The sequence below is a fragment of the Artemia sp. Qi Xiang Cuo genome, chromosome 19 (genome assembly GCF_049724085.1).
Source record: "Artemia sp. Qi Xiang Cuo chromosome 19, ASM4972408v1, whole genome shotgun sequence".
Lineage (NCBI taxonomy): Eukaryota > Metazoa > Arthropoda > Branchiopoda > Anostraca > Artemiidae > Artemia > Artemia sp. Qi Xiang Cuo.
In genome coordinates, this window is record NC_142812.1 from 61,734,113 (window position 1) to 61,755,243 (window position 21,131).

At 36.7% G+C, this 21,131-nt stretch overlaps 1 protein-coding gene across 1 annotated transcript; it reads right to left on the minus strand.

The window, feature by feature from the left end:
* Positions 1-14,568: 14,568 nt before the first annotated feature.
* LOC148941088 (uncharacterized) lies at positions 14,569-15,312 on the minus strand. Its single transcript, XM_089105162.1, has one exon. It carries the CDS (start codon positions 15,310-15,312, stop codon positions 14,569-14,571), a length of 744 nt encoding a protein of 247 aa, XP_088961288.1.
* Between the last annotated feature and the right edge of the window lie 5,819 nt (positions 15,313-21,131).

The window sequence follows — 21,131 nt, forward strand, 5'->3', positions numbered from 1 at the left end:
TCACTCTAAATATACTCATTGCTACTCTCCCCCTCCATGGGTACCCATATGGGGGGGGGGGGCTCCAGCCTGCTCTCCTGGCTGAAAGACGCTGCCTTACATTTTCATATTTTTGTTTATATATTTCTATTATACAGCATTGGAAGTGCCGATTAGACCAGGTACGCCCTCTTCCCATAAAATTCAGCTTTAGGACGCCCACGCCCCAGTATTATGTCTGAATAGGTATGGCCATAGACTATATCCAAAATTTAGACGATTTTGTTTGCAATTATTTTTTGTGCTGAGTTCTCTTCAGCAGTTGGTTTATAATGCCAAATAAAACCAATTTGAAAAAATGTTGTGTGAGATTTAATTTTTTAATTTATCCCAGCTTTTGCATATAGCTTAAGACTAAGTCTTGGCCAATGAAGGGGGGCTGTGGTGTATTTGCAAGGATATCAGTCAGTATACTCGGAATGAGCATTAAAAGGCGTACTGAGAGGCATGTCCGTATTTTAGTTGGCGAATTAATTGAGAAAACCCCAAATTTACCCGGGCTTTTACCCCCACTCATTTACAATGTCCAACAGTAAAGGCATACTATAGGGCAGAGTTTAGATAGGAAAAAAGTAAATATATCATTCTTCTAAGATTGGCTAGTGCCTCTTTGAGCTTATTAAGAGTCGAACCAGGTCCAAATGGGTAGGTTACCTGGAAAAGCGAAAGCAGAGGATGGCTGGCCCCCAACGCCCTAAATTAATACCGGGTTAAAGGGTCAAGAAACGTACATCCTCCCCTCATTTTAGATATTCCTCTACCTATTTGCTCATACAGTATCAGGTGCGTATCCAAAATTTTCTTCTGAGGGGGATGGGATATAATAAAAACTTTAAAACTAAAAAAAAAAAAATATTCGGAAATATTCTGATTGGGTGGATCTTGGCCCCATGCTCCCTCTATTTCTATCCGTTCCTATGTCATTAGATCCTCTATCCAATACTCATTGGATATAAAATAATTGTTGCCATCATAATTGCCGTCCATCCTCCCCCTCCCCATAATGCAGGTTTGCCATTATTTTATGTGCTTATTTGTCATCAGCAGTTTGTGAAGCGATGGGAAGCGCTTGAGGTAAAATAGTGAATATGAAATTGTATGGGTAACCAAATAGGGGGAGAGGTTATGCCAGTCTTTAACCCTACTCCATTACGGTATTAAACATTAAAATGTGTATTGTAGGGCAGGAATCAGATAGGAAAAAAAAGAAACATATTTGATGATCTTTACCAATACAATAAACGCTGCAACCATAATGGCATCGTTACCCAATGGCATCATTGCTCAATCATTACGAACTATCTGAAACAACATTCAAAATAGTCCTCTTAAGGCCCCCTACTAGCAAACACCAAATTTCCCGCCATTTAATAAATACTATTTTTTTTACTTTTCTCTTAACAACTAAAAGATGTTCAGATGGTATTCGGTGACAAATTCCACACGGAAGATCCAAGACCCTGTAAACCCTGTGCTGCTCCTATGCTCAGCCACCAAATTATCATTAGACCAAAAAATATATCAAACACATATTACTAATATTCAAAACAAGCACCTGGAATACTTTGCACAAAACCTATACGTGAGGTGCTGCGGTGAGTTGTTAGTAGTAATAGTAGTAGTAGTATGAGTTATTCCTCCTAGATGTTAAGCCCTGGACCCTTCAGTCTTTTACTCATCAGATTGATCTTCTTCAAGTAGTAAAAACCTCTCCTAATTACAAACTTAAATAAATTGTTAATGGTCACTGTAAATTGAATTCATTTTTATTTTGCAAAAATAGAACTATTGGTTCCTCTTGTGATTAAACAGTTCTTGGTAACGAACTGTAAGGAGTGACCCGGCTCAATAGTAACCAAAACTAAAAAAAAAACAGAATTTTGACGCCAATAGATATATCAAAGGCATCAGATTTTTATTCTGATTTCAAATATATGTTTCATTAAGTTTAGTATACCCATCAAAGGATACGAGCCTTAGAAAATTTGCCTTATTTTTGAAAAATGGGGGAGAAAGACCCCCTAAAAGTCATAGAATCTTAATGACAATCACATCATAAATTCAGCGTACCAGAGAATCCTGTTGTCGAGGTTTTAAGCTTATATCTGCAAAAACGTGGAATTTTGTATTTTTGCCAGAAGAAACGTCACGGATACGTGTTCTTTTTTTTTCCAGGGGTGATCGTATCGACCCAGTGGTCCTAGAATATCGTAAGAGGGCTCATTAGAACGGAAGTTAAAATTTATAGGGCCCTTTTTAAATGACCAAAAAGATTGGAGGGCAACTTGGCCAACTCCCTCCCTTTTTTAACCCAAAATCGTCCAATTAAAATTTTTAGATCGTCATTTCATTCCTCATAGTCGAAAGACCCATTAACTATGTCTTTGGATATGACATGACCCCCCAGAGCCCCAGGGAAAAGGGCTTTAAGTTAAAAAATTACCCATTGCTTGCGCATAGCATTTGCTATTGGGAAGCATGCATACATTTTAGGGTGGGAAGACAAATTTTCTGCATGCCTAAGACTCTAGGCAGGTATGCCTTTCCAAAAACTAATCTGACAAGTATGTGTCCAATAAGAGAGTCATTCATACTCCTGCCATTTACCCGTGCCTCAGCCATTTAAACATTTGCCTCTCAATTACTTGGACTATCTGTCTTGGCTTTTCTCTGTCTACGATTACCCAGCCCAGTCTTGATGCAACCTATTGCCCAAAATACTTGATAACTTCAATTCAAATTTTTTTTTCACGGGGGAACTTGCATGGAGAGAGAAGTTTCCAGGGCGTTAACTTGTCAGAAGAAATTATACACGGGGGAAATTTGCCAGAACTCCTATGCAAATTTTTATTTATATTTCTTGCTTTCTCTTTCCGTCTCACTATTGTCCTGGGTAAATTTTCACCGAGAATGAATTGTTTAGAGGATATATCCGTGGGGAGGGTATTTCTTCGTGGAGGTGGGGCCAGATTTCCTAGAATTATTTAAAATAAGATCAGAAATGAGACAAAAAAACTTAAAACGGACATAAATTATTACGTATATGAGGGGGGTTGCTCCTCCTCAGCACCTCGCTCTTTACGCTAAAGTTTTTTAGTTCTTAAAAAAAGCTTCTTATTGTTCTAATTAAAAGAACATAGTGTTTCATAAGTAATTCTTAAAAAATTGGGACAGGAATCAAACTTTAGCGTATATAGAGTGGTTAGGGGGGAGGGGGGGGGTCAGTGAACCTACCAAATGACACTATATGCACACAGATCTTGCTACTAAGTGCGTTTTTTATTTATTTTAATGCATATATATATATATATATATATATATATATATATATATATATATATATATATATATATATATATATATATATATATATATATATATATATATATATATATATATATATATATATATAATTCTTTAGATGTAGACGCTATAACAGTTGAGCAAAGCAGTGAAGTTAGTTCAGATCAAGATATCCTAGAGGGCGATTTGCCTTGGCTGAGTCCTAACAGTATAGAAATTTTAGATAATTTTAGTCGTGAGGTAAATGAGATCCCTTCCCCTTCAGCTTAAATGAATATAACCGCATTTCAACCGAATTTAATTGAAGAAGAAAATAAATTCGCTTGGGCTGACTCACATAGTCCTAACGCGTTAAAGACAATGTTAAGCGAACTGGGGGATTTCACTCCACACACAACCCTATTGTTGATGTTGAACAAAGTGGGGGTGAGGGAGGGGGACTAGGTATTGATGATATACAATTCTCACCATCATCGCTACCCAAATTTCAGAAAACAAATTCAATTCTGAATACGATAGACATTTTCACTGCAACTTTTGGCGATCCCTTTAGTACACTGACGACCGGGAATATTATAAGTGACCCCATAAATATTATCCACACATATGTGGAGAAGATTCGAGCACTTCTTGAGTACCAAATTTAACTGTGGGGAGGGCGAGACAGCATAAAGGCCTCAATTGTTTTAAAAATATCCTATTTAAATGAAAATCAAGGCGAAGTCTATGATTATTATGTGGAAACTGAAATGTTGGTTCTGCACCAACATTTGGGGAATTATGAGAATGTTTTTATGCAATGGGTAGACAATAATGTCACACATCTGGACAATTATAATGAGAAGGGTAGTGGTTCTGTGGTTTTATTTGTTGAAAATTAAGTGTAAAAATATCTAAATTTAAAAAAGATTTTATTTTAAGAGGGGGAGTAGGGGCGGAAGCAGAGTGTATAGTTTTAAAATATAATCCTGATTTAGAAGGATATCAGGGTGTCCAAAGAATCTGTTTAAGTGTTTCATGTACACATTTCTCATATCGGCCTTCCGACCTCTACAAGGTAAAGCTACAAAGAAAAATTTGGATCAGTGGGCCATACATGGAATAGAGGGGTATGATTTCCCCCGATTAGATTTCACTTGTTTAACAGATAAATTTCCTGTAACACTCAAAGGAATAGATATTTTTGAACCGGGAAAAGCGCATTTAAAGATTGGTGTTACAGTGCTACAATACAAAACGGAACTTGAAGATGGAGCATGCTGTTCACCATGTGCTATTGCGGTGGATGGTGACCAGTGGTCTTAGGATTATAAAGATACACAGAGCCTTGCAATTCGATCAGAAACCCTACTTGAAAATGTTTATTGACATGTTTGTCAGTAAACATTCACAGGCAAAAAGGAAAATTGAAAAAGAAATGTAGAAACTTATTTTAAATTCAGCTTTTGGGAAAATGTGTGAAAGTGTACGAAACAGATGTCCTTCTGACGTCGTAACTTGCCCCCGAAAATGTGCTCGAATTTTCGCTGATCCTAGCTTCACAACATTCACGGTGATAGACTCGAATATTGTTCTTCTGCCCAGAAAAAAGAGAAATGTCGTTCTGAACAAGAAAATTGTGGGAAGGAGTTCAGTACTGGAAATTTCCAAGAAACTCATGTTGTCATTCTTTTACGATGTGTGTAAGGTACAATGGCCAAGGGAGGAGGAAGTTCAAGTATACTATGGAGACACAGATTTTATATTGTTAAAAGTTAAAACCAAGAATTTATTGAAAGATTTGGAAAATGGTGTGTACATCAGCTCATGGATGGATTATGCGAAATGGAATGAGAGCATCTATCATGAGTTGGTGAAACACCAGGTCCCCAATCAATTATTAATATTAAAATCTGACACGGAGAGCGATTTAATACCCAATGGGGTGTTCCCCGGTCCAAAACTATACTGTGTGGAAACACACGATAAGCATGTAAAACAAGCGTGCAAAGGGGTTTTACACACTTTGTAAAAAATAATTTCAACATTAGTGTCTACAGAAACTGTGTGGAGAGTAGTTTAGTGCCAAGAGCAAAAGTAATGGCAAATCGCTCACTACAATTTAAAAATTATACTGTTAGAGTGGGAAAAAATGCCATGTCTTGCATATCTGACAAGATCTATATACTTGAGGATGATGTGAAAGTAATCCCCAAAGGTCACTACCGTATTTTAGATCGAGTTGAATGTATGGACTATCGAAAACAACTCTGTATAGATAAATTAACTTAAATTCAAAAATAGTACTAATACTTGGTGGGTGGGTTTTTTTGGAGGACAACTATTTCCTTATAATACATTCTATTTTTGCCATCATCAACGTCGCCAACATCATTTAACTTTTGCTGCTGCTGCTGCTATTTTCCGCCCCAGCGGGCAGCCCCCTGCACTTTCCGGCCTGGCTCAGAGGATTGTGGGTCCCGGCCCTCGGCCCGGCCCGGGCTTCAGCCCCCTGGGGGGGGGGGGGTATCCGGGCAGGCCTTAGGGGGGGGGAGGGGGATTCTCATCTTTTAAATGTTGTAAAGTGTTTTATATTTTTTCAAAGTCTACAAATACGTTCAACTGTGCTGCTGTTCTTGCTGTTGCTGTAGTGTATACATTATTTAAAATACATGTTGTTTTTTGTTGTTCCTGTTATTGTTGTCAATAAATGAAAAATATGATTCTTAAATTGTTCCTTTCTCTTGCTATTATTGTTGTTGTACAAAAAGTGTTGCTAATGTTAGAAAAAAAAGGTTTTTGTTGTTCTTGTTGTTTTTGCTATTGAATATCGTACTAAGTAGATGCTGTTTCTGCTTTAGGAAAAAATATTATTAATTCATTAGACAAGTAAGCTTTACAGTTAGTTGTAGTCCAACTGCTGTCCAAAGCGGTATCTATCAATTTAAAACTCCATTCAGGTCGTTTCTCTGTGGTCCATCAGTGTCGGGGAAAACGACACTTTTAGAAATAATTAAAGATTGTAATAAAATGTTTTTGGAAAAGCGAAAGAAAATTTACTATTGCTATAGTATTTGACAAGATTCCTATGACCAAATAAAAGCTATTGCCACTGCTACATCTATGCCAATACAATTCATACTAGGACTTGCTGTTTTCAATAGTATTGGGTCAAACTCATGGCTGATTATTGATGATTTAGCTAAATCCATTGAACAGTTCTCACAGGAAATGATACAACTGTGTACTGTTCGCTCTCATCATGAATATATTTCCATAACCCTAGTTCTACACAATCTATTTCATCAGAGTGAGTGTTTGAGGACCCTTGCTTCGAACGGCACCGTCTGTATTATATACCGAGCTGTTCGTAATTCAAGTTCTCTGATAACTCTCAATAAACAAATATATCCAGATGCTCCTGAATTTCCACTTTTAGCGTACTGTCAGGTAATAAATAAGCCGTATGGGTACATTTTTTTGGATTTTAATCAGAATGTTCCCAAGGATTTGCGTGTAGTCACATATATTTTCGATAAAGAAATTACTGTATATCTTCCGCTGAACAGTAGAAATTTACCATCATGACACTCAAGAAACTACACGAAGATAGACACTTATTTTCCGTTCTAAGCACTTAAAAACCACCACTCAGGAAGACCATACGCAAACATGGTGTTGACAAAGAACTTATCAATCTAATACCTGAACTTTGTGTTGAGTTAATTGAGGTCAAAGTATATGTGCCAGAAGGTTTTCGATAACAGACAAAGCAACATCGTTCCACTTTACTCGCCTTTACTTGGAAAAAAAGGAAAAGATTTTAAAATAAAACGTCTCCTTCAAGCGAGCGGTAGCTTTTTTACTCTTTTACTGCCAATAATCGCAGGACTCGTAAAAATTTTCTCTAGATGGCTAAAACCTACAAATTGACTCTAATAGAACTTGTCCCTTCACCAATTGAACACTTTGAGAAGAATCTAAGCAAATTCATTAATGAAGAAAATATTGCCGATGATAAAAAGCTAGTTTTACTTCAAGATGCACTTCGTCGCGTGGACAAACATAAACCGTATCGTGAAAGACCCTCCGTCAATGTTATTGATCCCCATCCCCCAAAAAAGGAAACATCTCCTCAAGACTCTGCAGCAACAACAAAAACAGCACAATTAAAGGAGAAGGAATTGACTTCAATAGTGAAAACAATTGGAAACTTATCGCCACACACCTATCGGGAACAGAGTAAGAGATTATTAAGATATCTCATGTTGGAAAGTGGTTATGATCATCAAGTTCAAGTCGATAGCACCGGGAACCGAATTATAATTCAGGGGAAAAGTTATAATATACTTGATTTAATTTGTGATATAGTTACAAATCGTAAAGGACTTTTATCATTTGACAATAATCTATACACCTTTCTAAATACATCAAACTTTCCCAAAAGTCTTATTGGCAATAAGGGTATTCTAAAGAAAATAAGGGAATATAATAGAGGTGTCAGCCTTCTAACACCAACACCACCGCCAACAACACCATTTGAAAAAGAAGGAGAAGAAGAAGATTTTAAATCAATCTTGAAAAATACTAGCACTCCTAGCAGCAGCAGCAGCAATGATTTCATAACGCCAACGACGGCGACGGCTAGAAAAAAGCGAAGACGTATTGATATCAACTCACCGTCACAAGCACCACCCTCCAGTGTGCAAAAGGGTTGCGGGCATTACACTACGTGTTTGCGTTCAAAATGGACGAAGTTTTATAACATATTTATGAAAATATTGGTGAAGTTGGAAGTCTAAGTTCCCCCACAAGACTTTCTAAAGTTGCCTCTAACGTCAGTGACGATGTCAACAGCACTTTAAAATACAAAAGAGTATCTAGAAAATGAACCGAGTTACACTCTACATCGAAATCATAGGCTTCGTGGCAAACAATATCGACAGACTAAAGCCTTTTTCCCACTGCATATAATGCAAGCTAGCAGATCTTTTAACTCTATATGAAATTCAAAGACGGCATAATACACCCTACAAATATATTCTAGTGGCAATCAGTGTCTTTAGTTGCTATGCATGTGCTATTACATTGCGATCAAACGGGGTGGTTGAAGTTGCTCAAGCTATAGAAGGTGTTCTTGAGCAGGATTGCTATAGAAAAGTGCATAGTGACCGTGATAGTAAATTCGCTATCCTACATGTGGAAACGGCTTCATTAGAATATAATACAAAGTAATATCACTCTTATATTCCAATAAAGGCTGAATTGGCTGAACGATTGATTAGAACGATTCTTTTATTAATTTCGAGATATTGTACACTGAAAAATACTGCTGCTTTTATTCATGATTTAGATAAAATCGTGGAGAAATATAACCAACGACCCCATGTATCATTGTCATGTGTTAGTCCTCAGGAAGTTTATTGCAGTGAAAATACTTTTGACACTTTTTTTAAACAATTTTCCAGTGAAAAAAAATTGGTAAGAAAAAATTTAATGTTGTCGATAATGTTCGAATTAATAGAACCATCAATATTTTTGAAAAAGGGAATTATTTATGGTCCACTGAACTTTTAAAAGTGACAAAAATCCTAGACACCGAACCCACGACATATCGTCTGTGAGACACCAAAGATGATGAGATTATCGGTGGTTTTTATGATTATGAACTACAAAAAGTTTGAAACAGTAGTGAAATTCATCGAATTGAAAAGATATTAAAGAACCGTACTCGCTGGGGCAAGAGAGAGTTGCTTCTTCGTTGACTAGGATACAACTCTGATTTTGATTCTTTTGTTGCAGTTGAAGACATTAACAGTGTCCAATAATTTCAATGTGATATTCATGTCCAATGTCTCTGACCCTCTCTACAATGAATAAAACAAGTGATTTTTGGACGAAACTCTCTCCCACCGTCAAATGTGGCGGCGCTTTTGAAGTGGCTCTTGTCGACTGTATTCTAAAAAATACCTATGATATCCTGATAAACGGTCGCAAATATGATATAAAAATCAGACCCTATGAATGACCGCCACCCGCAAGCGAAGAAAATAAAATTCAAAAGATCAATTGGTTGGATTATTCGTATGTTGAATTACCATACGAGGAACTTGGTTGTATGAATGATTTATGTCATTCTATGAATAAAAGAATTTCCGTGCGTAACAAAGGAGCCTTTCATTTCAACTATTCAAAGGAAGAGCGCAAGATCTACATTATTTCACCCATTGCCAGTGAAAAGGTTATTCTCAATGATAATCTAAAAGATATTCTTGCTTTAAATTTAATATAATCAATCGTAAAAGTGCCAGAAACACTAATTTTTTTGCTGACTACCCACCTGCCTTCACCGCGGACACTTGTATATTTCTTTATGCTTCATTTGTTGAAACATCCAGAGTTGGCAATAGAAATTTTCCCCTCCTAAAAGTTCTTGAACGAAAAGCCAATCAAGAAAATTTTCATCCTTACAATATAAAGTATCTTCAGTATATCCTCGTAATCCCTTACTATTTAGAACTCCGCCAATTAATACTAAGAACTGAATTGGGTTATTCCCTAGCAATATCAAAAGGTTTGGCAGTGATTACTTGCCATTTTCGACCCATAGTTGTAGGTGTTAAAAAAACAAGATGTCTAATAGAAAAGTGGTATTCATTTGTCCTGATATTGACTGCTATGTTAATACTCCTGGCCCAGGACAACTGGGCAATGGAACGGACTATTACAAAGGTTTTTCATCAATGTCTGGCTATGGTCTTGGCAGTTGGTTTGCTAAGCTGTTTCGCTCTCTGCACTACCTCTGGCTACAAAATATATTGTACCGGCTGTGACAGATTTTGCATCCTATACACTATATAATTGGAGCTCTGGCAATGATTTTAAAAAAAGTGCTTCGGACAATATTAGGTCCAGTGCGTGAACCTTTGGTGAGATTGAAATCTCGAAAAATGGAAAAGGTTTTAAAAGGTCGAGAAACAGTGCATCGCTCATCAGTCTCTACTCAGATCAGAAACGAAAGACATTACTTCTGTCAAAGAAAAGAAGGAAAAAACGACAAGTACAATAAGCAGAAGAAGGAGAAGTCCAAGGAAAAGAATTGTTAGATCGAAACTGGATTTCTTTTCATCGACTGAACAATGGCATATCTACCGCATAAGGATTCCCATCCTTCAATCACTTCATCTATAAACCTATTCAATGCAGAAAATGTCGATGTGAGTGCAAGACAAGATTACTAGTATTAGATTTATCTATAAAGTCCGCTTCCCAGTCACATCGACTTTATCTTCTATTCAGGTGAGTACTACCTCATGACTTCACTTTTAACACCAATTTATTCGCGTATGAACATCTAAAAGTATGACAACGGAATGTCAGTTCGTCCCGAAGAAATTTCCAATGAAAATTGTATATTACATTATTTATTTCGTCAAATCAGTGTCTAGATAAATGGAACATTGGTGAGCACAAGCAACAATCTCTCAAATTATACAAGCTATATGCAGTTCATGTTGATGATACCCAAGTCATACAAGGAACTGAGAGGCACCTCCAATGAATATGAATATATCACAGATACTGATAGTACAGATGCACTTAAAAAATGCTACAGGTACTGAATTACATCTAGTTGGAAAAATATATCATGAGATATTTAATATACGTCAATGGGTACCACCAAATATTAAAATGGATATAAAATTGACACTTGTTCCATCCAATTTCGTTTTACGAAAGGAACTTCCTGCCAATCCCGATGTAACTCTCTCTCTCACCTTGGCAATACTATATATACGAGAGCAGAAGGTTATGAGTTCTGTTGCTTTGGCAGTGGAAAAACTGACAGCCAGTGGAAATAATATTAAACTACTTGTTCCTCATATAATCACCAATCAACGTCATATTGTCACAGGCTCGCGTACCTTCACCGACTCATCCTTTATCAATGGTGAAATTCCATCAAAATTAGTATTGGCATGTGTAAAAAGCGGTAGCGCAATAGCATCGTGGTTTGGCTGCATACATAAATTTGAGATGTCGGATTTCATTTCTTTTATGCAAAGTAAATGGAATCCCACTCTACAATCTATCTTTTGATAAATCATACAGGACATTGTATGAGTTGACAATGCAAACCCTAGATCATGATTCACAACTATGTGAAAATGGTATAATCGAAGAAATGTTCGCTAAAACATATGGTATCGTTGTACTAGATTTGTCTGACACTCAAGATATGAGTATAGTACGAACGGTGAGTGTGCGTTTAGAGTGTACATTTGCCAAACTTTTACCTGAGAGTATCACACTAATCTCGTTAAATCAATTTGTAATCTGTTGGGAAATCCTCCTGAAGGTAGTGTTCTACTATACCTTTCACCATGAGCACTAGTCAAGTAATCAGTGTATTTAATATGGACCCCTACATTTCCTAATAAAGATCCTATTGTTTACCATCGGACTTCCTTGGATAAATTCAAAGTACAAACAATACCCTAATCATTGTTAATAGCAGTCTTTCGACTGTGAATACCGGTGACTGGCTGTGTATCTTTAAAACTATGAAGACAAATAAATTATGTGATCATCTCGGCCTACCCTATACATTCTACACTCCACACATCAACAACTATATTGAAAGCAGTGGGAAAACTATTATTCAAAACCCAAAAAGAGTATAGGATCTGACGACTAAAAGTTGCGGTTTTCATGCGCTACTATATTTCGTCTTCAGATGTCGCGGTTGTACTTACAATCACTTTCTCAACATTTACGTAAACAATCCATGTCTGAACGACTTTATGGTGGAAAATATGCCCTAAGACCTGTATAACATTGATTTTAGTGTCTTACGAATTAAATGTTTTAAAAATGTATGTAAAAATTTGTTTATTAATAAAAAAAATGTATGTATACACAACAATAATGTCTTTATTCTCCACTTTAGATTTCTTCTTCTTCTTCTTCTGTGTATAGGCAACTGTCGAGAACCACTAATGCAGGTAGATCCTTTGAACTCACTATATATTGATCTTGATTGGCTGCAATGTCAGGGTCACATTTTCTACAGTACAATGTAACTTCACTCTTATCATATCTCTTTGTATAGTCAATGATACTGGTTGCATTCATGTTTTGAAATTCACGTGTTTCAATTTGTCTATTTGAAGCAATATCACATACAGTGTTTTCAAGTGGTGAATCATATTCTGTAACAGCCAAACAAAAATCACTAGGTTTATTGTCATAATAGGCAGTGTCGTCACAACGATGACGTCAATCATCAATCAATCAATCAATCATTTTATTAATACTAAACTCTATTACAAACGTAAAGAAAAATTATTTGGCCCAAGAAGCTTGGCTTGTTGTGGGCCTTACAACACAATAATAAAGCACTAAAACAACCATAAATATTACTCTAAATCAAACAAAATATATGAACTAAAGATTAAAGAGAATAAACACTACCATACAGTAAAGAAAAAAAAGAAAAAAAATATAATAATAACAATATATAAAGGAAAAACACAAAAAGGAGAAACACTTGGAAAAGAGAAAACAGGGAAAATAAACGAAGGAGAGAGAAATTACTAAACTAGAAAGACACGACGAATAACTGCCTTTGCAGACAGAAATAACGGGACATCCGGTGGGATTGAATTCCATAATTGAATTGATTTATAAACAGGAGACCTCCGGGCTGCTGTAGATGAACGTTTAGGCAAAATAAGTCTACGAGAAGAACTACGTAAAAAGTAGAGTACCTACCTGAGCCTGTCCGTGAAAAAAATTGCTGCAGAGGCGGTGGAAGTGTACCTAGAAAAGCAGAATGCGCTAAATAAAGATTACTTTTACCCATAATACGATCCAGCGGAGCTATTCGAGTATCATTATAAAGATCAGAGGAAGGGTAAAGCCGAGGGAGAAGAAAAGTAGCCTTCACTGCCCTATTTTGGGCTCTTTGAAGTGAGCAGAGAAGAGATTTATTAGTATTACCCCAGACAGAGCAGCAATAAGAAAGGTAAGGAAAAATAAAAGCATAATAAATAGAAAGTATAATATCTGGGGGAAGAAATGAGTTAACCCGGTGCAACATTGAAGACTGGCGGAAGATGAGGGAACGGGTGTGAGTTATATGAGGCTTAAAAGAGAGCAAACAGTCAAGATACGCACCAAGAAATTTCATCAGAGCAGCTTATGGCAGAACAGCATTCCCATAAGCTACAATGATTGGCTCCCTTACGTCTCTCGTACGATAAGGGGTTCTGAAGTGTAGAATCATAGTTTTCTGGCTGATGAGAGTCATATCTTTTTACCAGCACCGATCTTCTACTTTATCAAGAAAACCTTGAGCTCGGGAAGTGGCAGATGGCAAGTCCACTGCAGCAATGAAAAAGTTACTGTCATCAGCAAAAAGAATAGGGTGCACAAGGGGATGAAGACCATCAACACGATCATTAATGTAAATTAAAAACAAAAGTGGTGTCAAGTGTCAGTGGTGTCAAGTGTGTGGGCCTCTTGTTTGCCAGCACTACTTGGTTACTCAAAGATAACTGATTTAAGAATAGAAGAATTCAAAAGAAAAGAAAAATCAGCCAGATTTGCCACACATGACAAATGCACCCAATATCTTTACAAATGAACAAGATATCAAACAAACAGGCTGAAATAGCAGAGGGTAAATTGAAACTAAAAAGGTGAAACTTATAGGCAACAAAGAAAAGAAAGAGAAGAAAAAAAAACCCTGCAAGACAAAGAACAATAACAAGCTACAAAGCTAAAAAAATTAAAAAAATAACAAACAATTACAAGGACAAAGGCAAAAACCAAATAAAGAAAAAGGCAAAACAATAAAGAAGCAGCCAGAAGAAAAGAGTTATCAACGGTTTATGGAATTTACTTAAAAGAATAATGTAAAACAACATAAATGCAAGCATAAGTAAAACCATTAAATCATAAAGATTTAAAAACAACAACAACAAAACAACAGAGCAAACAGGGGGAAAATGGTTTATTTCAGTCCTGGGAGGGGCTTGGATGGGCTGTAATTGATTGATGGAGAACATCAACTTGAGAGGACTCTTTAACAATGATCACTTTACGATCAGAAAGCTTGGTAAGTATTTTTCCTCCACTATACCATGTAGACCTCTTCCGAAGCTTTGATTTAGCATAGTTATGTAGCTGAAGTCTAGGCTTTGTGAGTGACTCAGAAATAAAGACACCACTACCTTGCAAACTTTACTTTTCTCTAAGAATAAGCTGCTGCATTCTTGGACTACAAAATTCTACAACAAGTGGGCGAGATTTCAAACCTGAGCCTTGTTTTCCAATCCTTCTAACAGAAACCATGTCATTCTTAGTCAAAGGAATACCAGGAAACCTATTACTGCAATATCCAAGAAATTTGCTTTCAGAAGATTCTGGATAAGGATCTTCTTTGAAACCAAATAGGATCAGCTGATTTGAAATTTTCATTTGGTCAAACTGATCGCTCAGACGATCCACATTGAGTTGAATTGGTTTCAGAGATTTTTGCAGCTCTGAAAAACCTGAGTCAAGCAAATGAAGAGATGATTCAAGCTTTGACATCCTCAAATCATATTGTTTTAGTGATTTTTCAACAAGCACATCAAAATCCATTTTAAGACTATTGTATACCTCTTGTTTAATAACTTCCATGTTGTTAGCATCAAAAGCAGCAGGCACATGACTAGAGGCAAGTTTTTTAACAGACGCCTCAACCAAAGAACCAACCTCATTAGACAGTGCCTCACTGACAACTTCTGCCACAGTAGATTTAAGGTTTTGGTCATTAAGTGAATCTGCAATTAGCTTCTGCTTGTTCTTAAGGGTGTTAATATGTGAGGTGAGCATATTAATGTGCTCATTAATAGATTCAGATTCACTGAACTGGATGGAGCTGTCTGATCTCGTCTCTCTGTGACTAGGTGGTCTATAGCTCTTTTTTGAGTTGTCACCCATGATGTCGGCTAAAATGAACTCTAAACTAGGCTAATCAAGCTACAAGCTAACAGCAAAAGGCAAGGGATCTTCTGGCTGGCACAGGCAATTATAAAAAGGTTCTAATAACAGCGAAGCAGAGGTGTAGGCACCAGGCAGAAAAATAAAAAGACTGTACCTGGGGGGTCCCCAATTGCACCCCTGGGGTTAGGGCTGCTAGGCTTGCCTGTCTTTTCCACTGGACTGGTAGGCAGGCTAAACCAGTTCTTCGTATAAATTCAATTTAACGAGAAGGTTAATGATGCCAGATATTACACTTAAACAAACAATATAGATACGTACAACAATACAGAGACGTACAAACCAAATTTTCTTGTTACCCCAACAGTTTAATCGTAGACCTGATTCTTCCTCCCAAAATCATTTAAAACCACGACGATACCAATCTCGTAAAAATAAACTAAAATCTCGTTTAGGCTTCTTTCCAATCATACCAGGATAAGTATTCTCCCACGGATCACATTCGTCATAGTGATAATTGGAGCATAGTTGTCCTCTAGGGTGAGAGTCACAAATCTCTTCAAGACATGGATTACAGTCTTTAATTTGTACTGCATATCCTCTATGTAATTGACATGGATTGCATAATTTGCGCTTTTCATTATACTCATCAGTAATTGTACAATTCTCACATGCTGAGCAACTGCCGTGAGTATATATACACAGTGGACATGTATAGAATATTTTTTTGGTTTCCAGTGTTAACTCTCTCATAGCTAAAATGAAATTGATCTACGTTCGATAAACTCAGAGGGGGAGAGAGAGCAGTAACTTTGTGACGTAACATAACCTGTTTTGAAGAGAGAGTCATCTAGATAGAATCTATGACAATGTATTCAAAAGTATATCCACGATATTGTTTTGCTTTGTTTCAGTTAATATATCAATAAATTGAGTAAAAGCATTTGAGTCACGTTGTAAAAGCTTCATACAATAGTCCAACGGTGGAGAATCATTGCTCATTATATTGTCAAGTGCTCCCTGAGAAAACATCTTCCGTTGAAGAGATAACTCGAGAAAATAGTCACCTAGAATCAAACGTTTCTCCATAATCACAAGATTTGACTTAATTCTCCCTATCTCAAATTCATTAATTTTTCAATCCTAACACTCTCACTGTTGACTCTAGACTAACCACGTTTCGTTCTACTTCAAGAATATTCGATAACCTACTTTTAAAAATCTAACAAAAAGAAAGGGAACATTTTCAATTTCGAAACAATTTTATTGTGTGTGAGCATAATTACAACAATAATATAATACACATATTTAATTAACGATATAACTTATTGTCCTCAATATACTTCACTATTGCATTTAAAGCACTTTGAAATCTATGTATATGTGATATATCGACTTTCGCAGCGAAGCATAATTGGTCCTCCAATTTAAATTTACTCAAAGATATCACGTATCTCGCATATACTTCTTCCCACTCGAGACAAAGTCTCGAGATCCTCTTGTGATTTTTACCGCAATGTTTGGTGCTCTTGTATCATTGCTGCTGCTACCAGCTCCACTATAAACTTCTAATAGTGTAAACATTCCACTCATTATTGCAAATATATATCTTGCCAAATAAATAAACGAGTAAAGTCAAACTGTTCTCACCCCTTGACTTCTATTCTCACACTAATATCAACTATACTGACAATCCTTCCTTATATTGGTTGCGCTTGCTATTGCGCAGGTCTATGCTAAAATTCCTGGAAAAAGAGCTAAGTGATAAAAGAGCTGGAAAAAGAGCTAACTTCGTCTCATATTTCTAGCCCATTGATTGGCTGTGACGTCACTTTTTATCGGAATTATAGATACATCCCTACTCTCCTTCAAATACCCGACTATTCACGCTGAAGTTTTTTAGTAGTTAAGCCTCTCATTGTTCTATTTAAACGACAATTGGGTTTCGGCAGTCGTTCTTACAGAATCGGGACTAAATTCAAACTTAAGCGTAAATAAAGAGGTATTGAAGAGGGGGCAACCCCCTTCATATATATCATTTTTTTTGTTCGTTTCAATGTTGCTCCTTAGGCGTACTTTCAGATGAAAAACCTTTTTTATTTTATTTCAAATGTTTTTTTTAATGCCAAGAAATCCGGCTCCACCTCCACAGAAAAATCCCTCCTCTCCCCGAAAAGATTATCTAGACAATTCAATCCCGTCAAAAATTTATCAAGGACAATTACCCTTAATATCTCCACACGTAAGATTGGATCAACAAAGAGAAAGTTAAAATAAATGAAAATAATTTTGTTTAGGAATTTTGGCAAATCCCCCCAGTGTAAAATTTCCCCTTAAAATTTCATCCCCCGGAAACCTTCCCCATGGAAGTAGAAAGGGGTCAGGAGGTCCCGTACGAACACCATATATGAGCATAGAGTCTCTAGGGAGAACACCTGTGCTGTCAGTCCCAATCCCACACCATATATGGGCATGGAATCCCCAGGGAGAACACGTTTCTGAGAAATTGATTGCGTAACCTAGCCTAATGTCATGAGCTCGTGACGGGGGGCACCATATATGAGCATAGACTCCCCAGGGAGAACACGTTTCCGAGAAATTGATTGCGTAACCTAGCCTACCCTCATGAGCTTGTGCCAGTACACCATATATGGGCATATAGTCCCTAGGGAGAACACCTGTGCTGTCAGTCCCGATCCCACACCATATATGGGCATGGAATCCCCAGGGAGAACACGTTTCCGAGAAATTGATTGCGTAACCTATCCTAACCTCATGAGCTCGTGACGGGGGGCACCATATATCGGCAATGGATTTCTGAGAAATTGATTGTGTAATCGAAGGGGAATTGGATTTCCGAGAACTTGATTGCGTAATCGATTGGTAATTTTATTGATCCGATAACGGGAAACAAATCACGTGTCTCCTTGTAGGCCAATCAGAGGGCTGGTTACATATTAGCGGGAGAGGATTGCAGAGAATATAAGGAAAGGATTTTTGCTGTAGTTTTTTTATTAGTCTGTGAATAGAATTCAAAGGAGTGAGAAATCACTAAGTTCTTAGTTAGCAGTGTGATAACATGAGTGAACAAGTTGAGTTAGAAATATCCTTTTATTGCAACTGTTCTATTTGTAAAGGTCATTTTCATGATTTTGAACATTCTCATGAACCTACTGTTTGTTCAGACAGCATAGAGGCAGAGATAGATGAGAAGAATCTAGAGGAAATGAGAAGAAAAATTACATGTGATAGTTAATTGATAGTCAATACAAGCAATAGTTAATTCACTGATAATAAATGTTTTCAAAAGTTCATTCTAATTGCAAATAGACTCACATAGGACTTCTTCTAGACTCACATAAAACTCGTCGTAGACTCGAAATAGACTGACAATAGACTGATAAAAGACTGACTCCAACTTGCTATATTCGAAGGTACTATACCCTGATATTTTGCCGAAGGTTACATTCAGGCGTTACTAAAAAGTACATTACACTGGTTCTATTGGTTCAGATTGTATGTCCCCTATTACTATTGGACAGGGATGTACCAATCGGCTAGTCGATTTTAATTGACTTTGATACGATTTTATGACTTTTAAAGCTTCACTTTGGAATTTTTCTTAGCGGAATAAAGTTTTACCTTGTAATTAGAGCGGAATACATAGTTCCACTTTGTATCTCAAGTGACCATTTTTTGTATAATAAATCAGATTTTTTTCAACAGAATAAAGTTTTAAATTGTAATTACGGCGGAATACATAGTTCTATTTTGTATCCCGAGTGACCGTTTTTTGTATAATAAATCAGATTTTTCTTAAACAGTATTAAGTTTTACATTGTAATTACGGCGGAATACATAGTTCTATTTTGTATCTCAAGTGACCGTTTTTTGTATAATAATTTCTACCATCTCTTGATCGTTTGGAATTCAAACTCAAGATTTAAATTACATGGTTGGTTGCCTGTCATGTACAATTGGTCACGCTGATTATTTATTGCTGTTACATTTTTCATGGGAACGATTTTTTCATACAGTTACAATTGTGATACAATTGTTTCGCTACTTTTTAAGTTTGACAAATAAGTGTTACTTGATCTGTGGGCTATTCGAATTTTTGGGTTCGTATTTTGGGTGATTTTATTTTACTTGGAAAATTTCGGGGTCTTGAAAATTGATTCCATTACACAGTCTGGTTGAAAACGTGGAGTTGAAGCAAACTTGTGTAACAAGCTGGACTTCAGGAACCAGTGGGGAATCCCCGCTCGTACTGCTCGCTTCCCCAAATAGCATTGGAAGGAACATAAACCCTTAGAATAGCATAGGAAGGAACATAAACTCCTAGGAACAAAAACCCTTAGAATAGCATATAAAGGAACATAAACCCTTAAAATAGCACAGGAAGGAACATAAACCAAGCAAATCCATAAGTACAAGTTCTGGAAAGGTGCCAAGGAACAAAAAGTAAGCAAATAGCACAGGAAGGAACATAAGGCAAGAAAATCCATAAATACATGCTCTGGAAAGGTACCAAGGAACATAAGGTAATCAAATAGCACAGGAAGAAACATAAGGCAAGGAAATCCATAAGTACATGCTCTGGAAAGGTACCAAGGAACATAAGGCAAGCAAATAGCACAGGAAGGAACATAAGGCAAGCAAAATGGTACTTAGTCCTCTACTAGCAGAACAGCCTTTGGAATTGAGGAAAATTTTGGAATTCTTGATTGGGAGCATAAAAGTATTGGTCTTCGATTTAATGAGAGTCAGACTGAGTTCCTGGTGTTCAATCACCGTTCAGATTGCCAGACAAATGTTTAGTTAGATGAACATGTTATTAAACCACAAGATACACTGAGGTATCCTGGTGTACCGATTGGGTCAAATCTTCGTGCCACACTTCAACTGTTGAAAGATTTTTTGCCAGAAAAGCTAGGAACGTGTATGGTTTACTAGTTGCGTTAAAGCTTAAATTTAACCGCTGTATCTTAGCTAGCGTTTATAATGCATTTGCTGTTCCGCATCTACTTGCCCTTGCATCATTTTGGTCTCTTCTTGCTGCTTCATATATTAATGATATACGGAAGTGTTTAAACAATAATGCGAAATATTTGCTAAGGCTGCCTCTCTGGACTAATAACAGCTCACTATCCTCGCGGTATGGAGTTGTAAGTCCAGTGTCCGCGGTACAGAAAAGAAATGAGAGATATCGGAGGCAGATTATTGGTGAAAGCACCTCTGAAATTGTCCGTCGTCGATAATATGTTTGTTGTTACATATAATTGCCCTTATTTGTATTTTTTTCTTCTTGTCTGTTCTCCTTTGTTTTGGTTCTGTTTGTATTTGTCAAAATTTATTTGTTTCTTTCCATTTTCTTTCTTTATACTCCATCAGTGTTGTATTTTACATTTATGATGGGCAATAAATTTATACATACATACATACATAGATTTTTGGGGAGATCCCCGAAAATTTGGGGATTGTGGAAGCCCTGCTTGGTGCACTGGCTTTCCAAATCATAGACAGTACAATAGCCCTCCCAAATTAAAGAGTGAAGTAGGCACAACGTATTATTTATTATAACTATTTTTTCAGCAAGGTATTTCGCATGGAGGAAGTTGTCGTAGAAACTTTGGAAAGGGCTCACTCAAATCAAAACACACCTTGTGCATGCAGATTGTCAAAAGGGCTTATCTCAAGAATGGCTAAGGATACTAAGTTGGCACTCTCAGGGAATGATGAAAGTAGAGTGTTACATTATACTTTGCTTGAGGTCCTAGGAATCACCATGCTATTTTCTTGCAGCACGTTCCTTGGCG

Bases quoted from the DNA above. Each gene is read 5' to 3' on its own strand.
- LOC148941088 (XM_089105162.1), bottom strand. From the start codon at position 15,312: ATGGGTGACAACTCAAAAAAGAGCTATAGACCACCTAGTCACAGAGAG.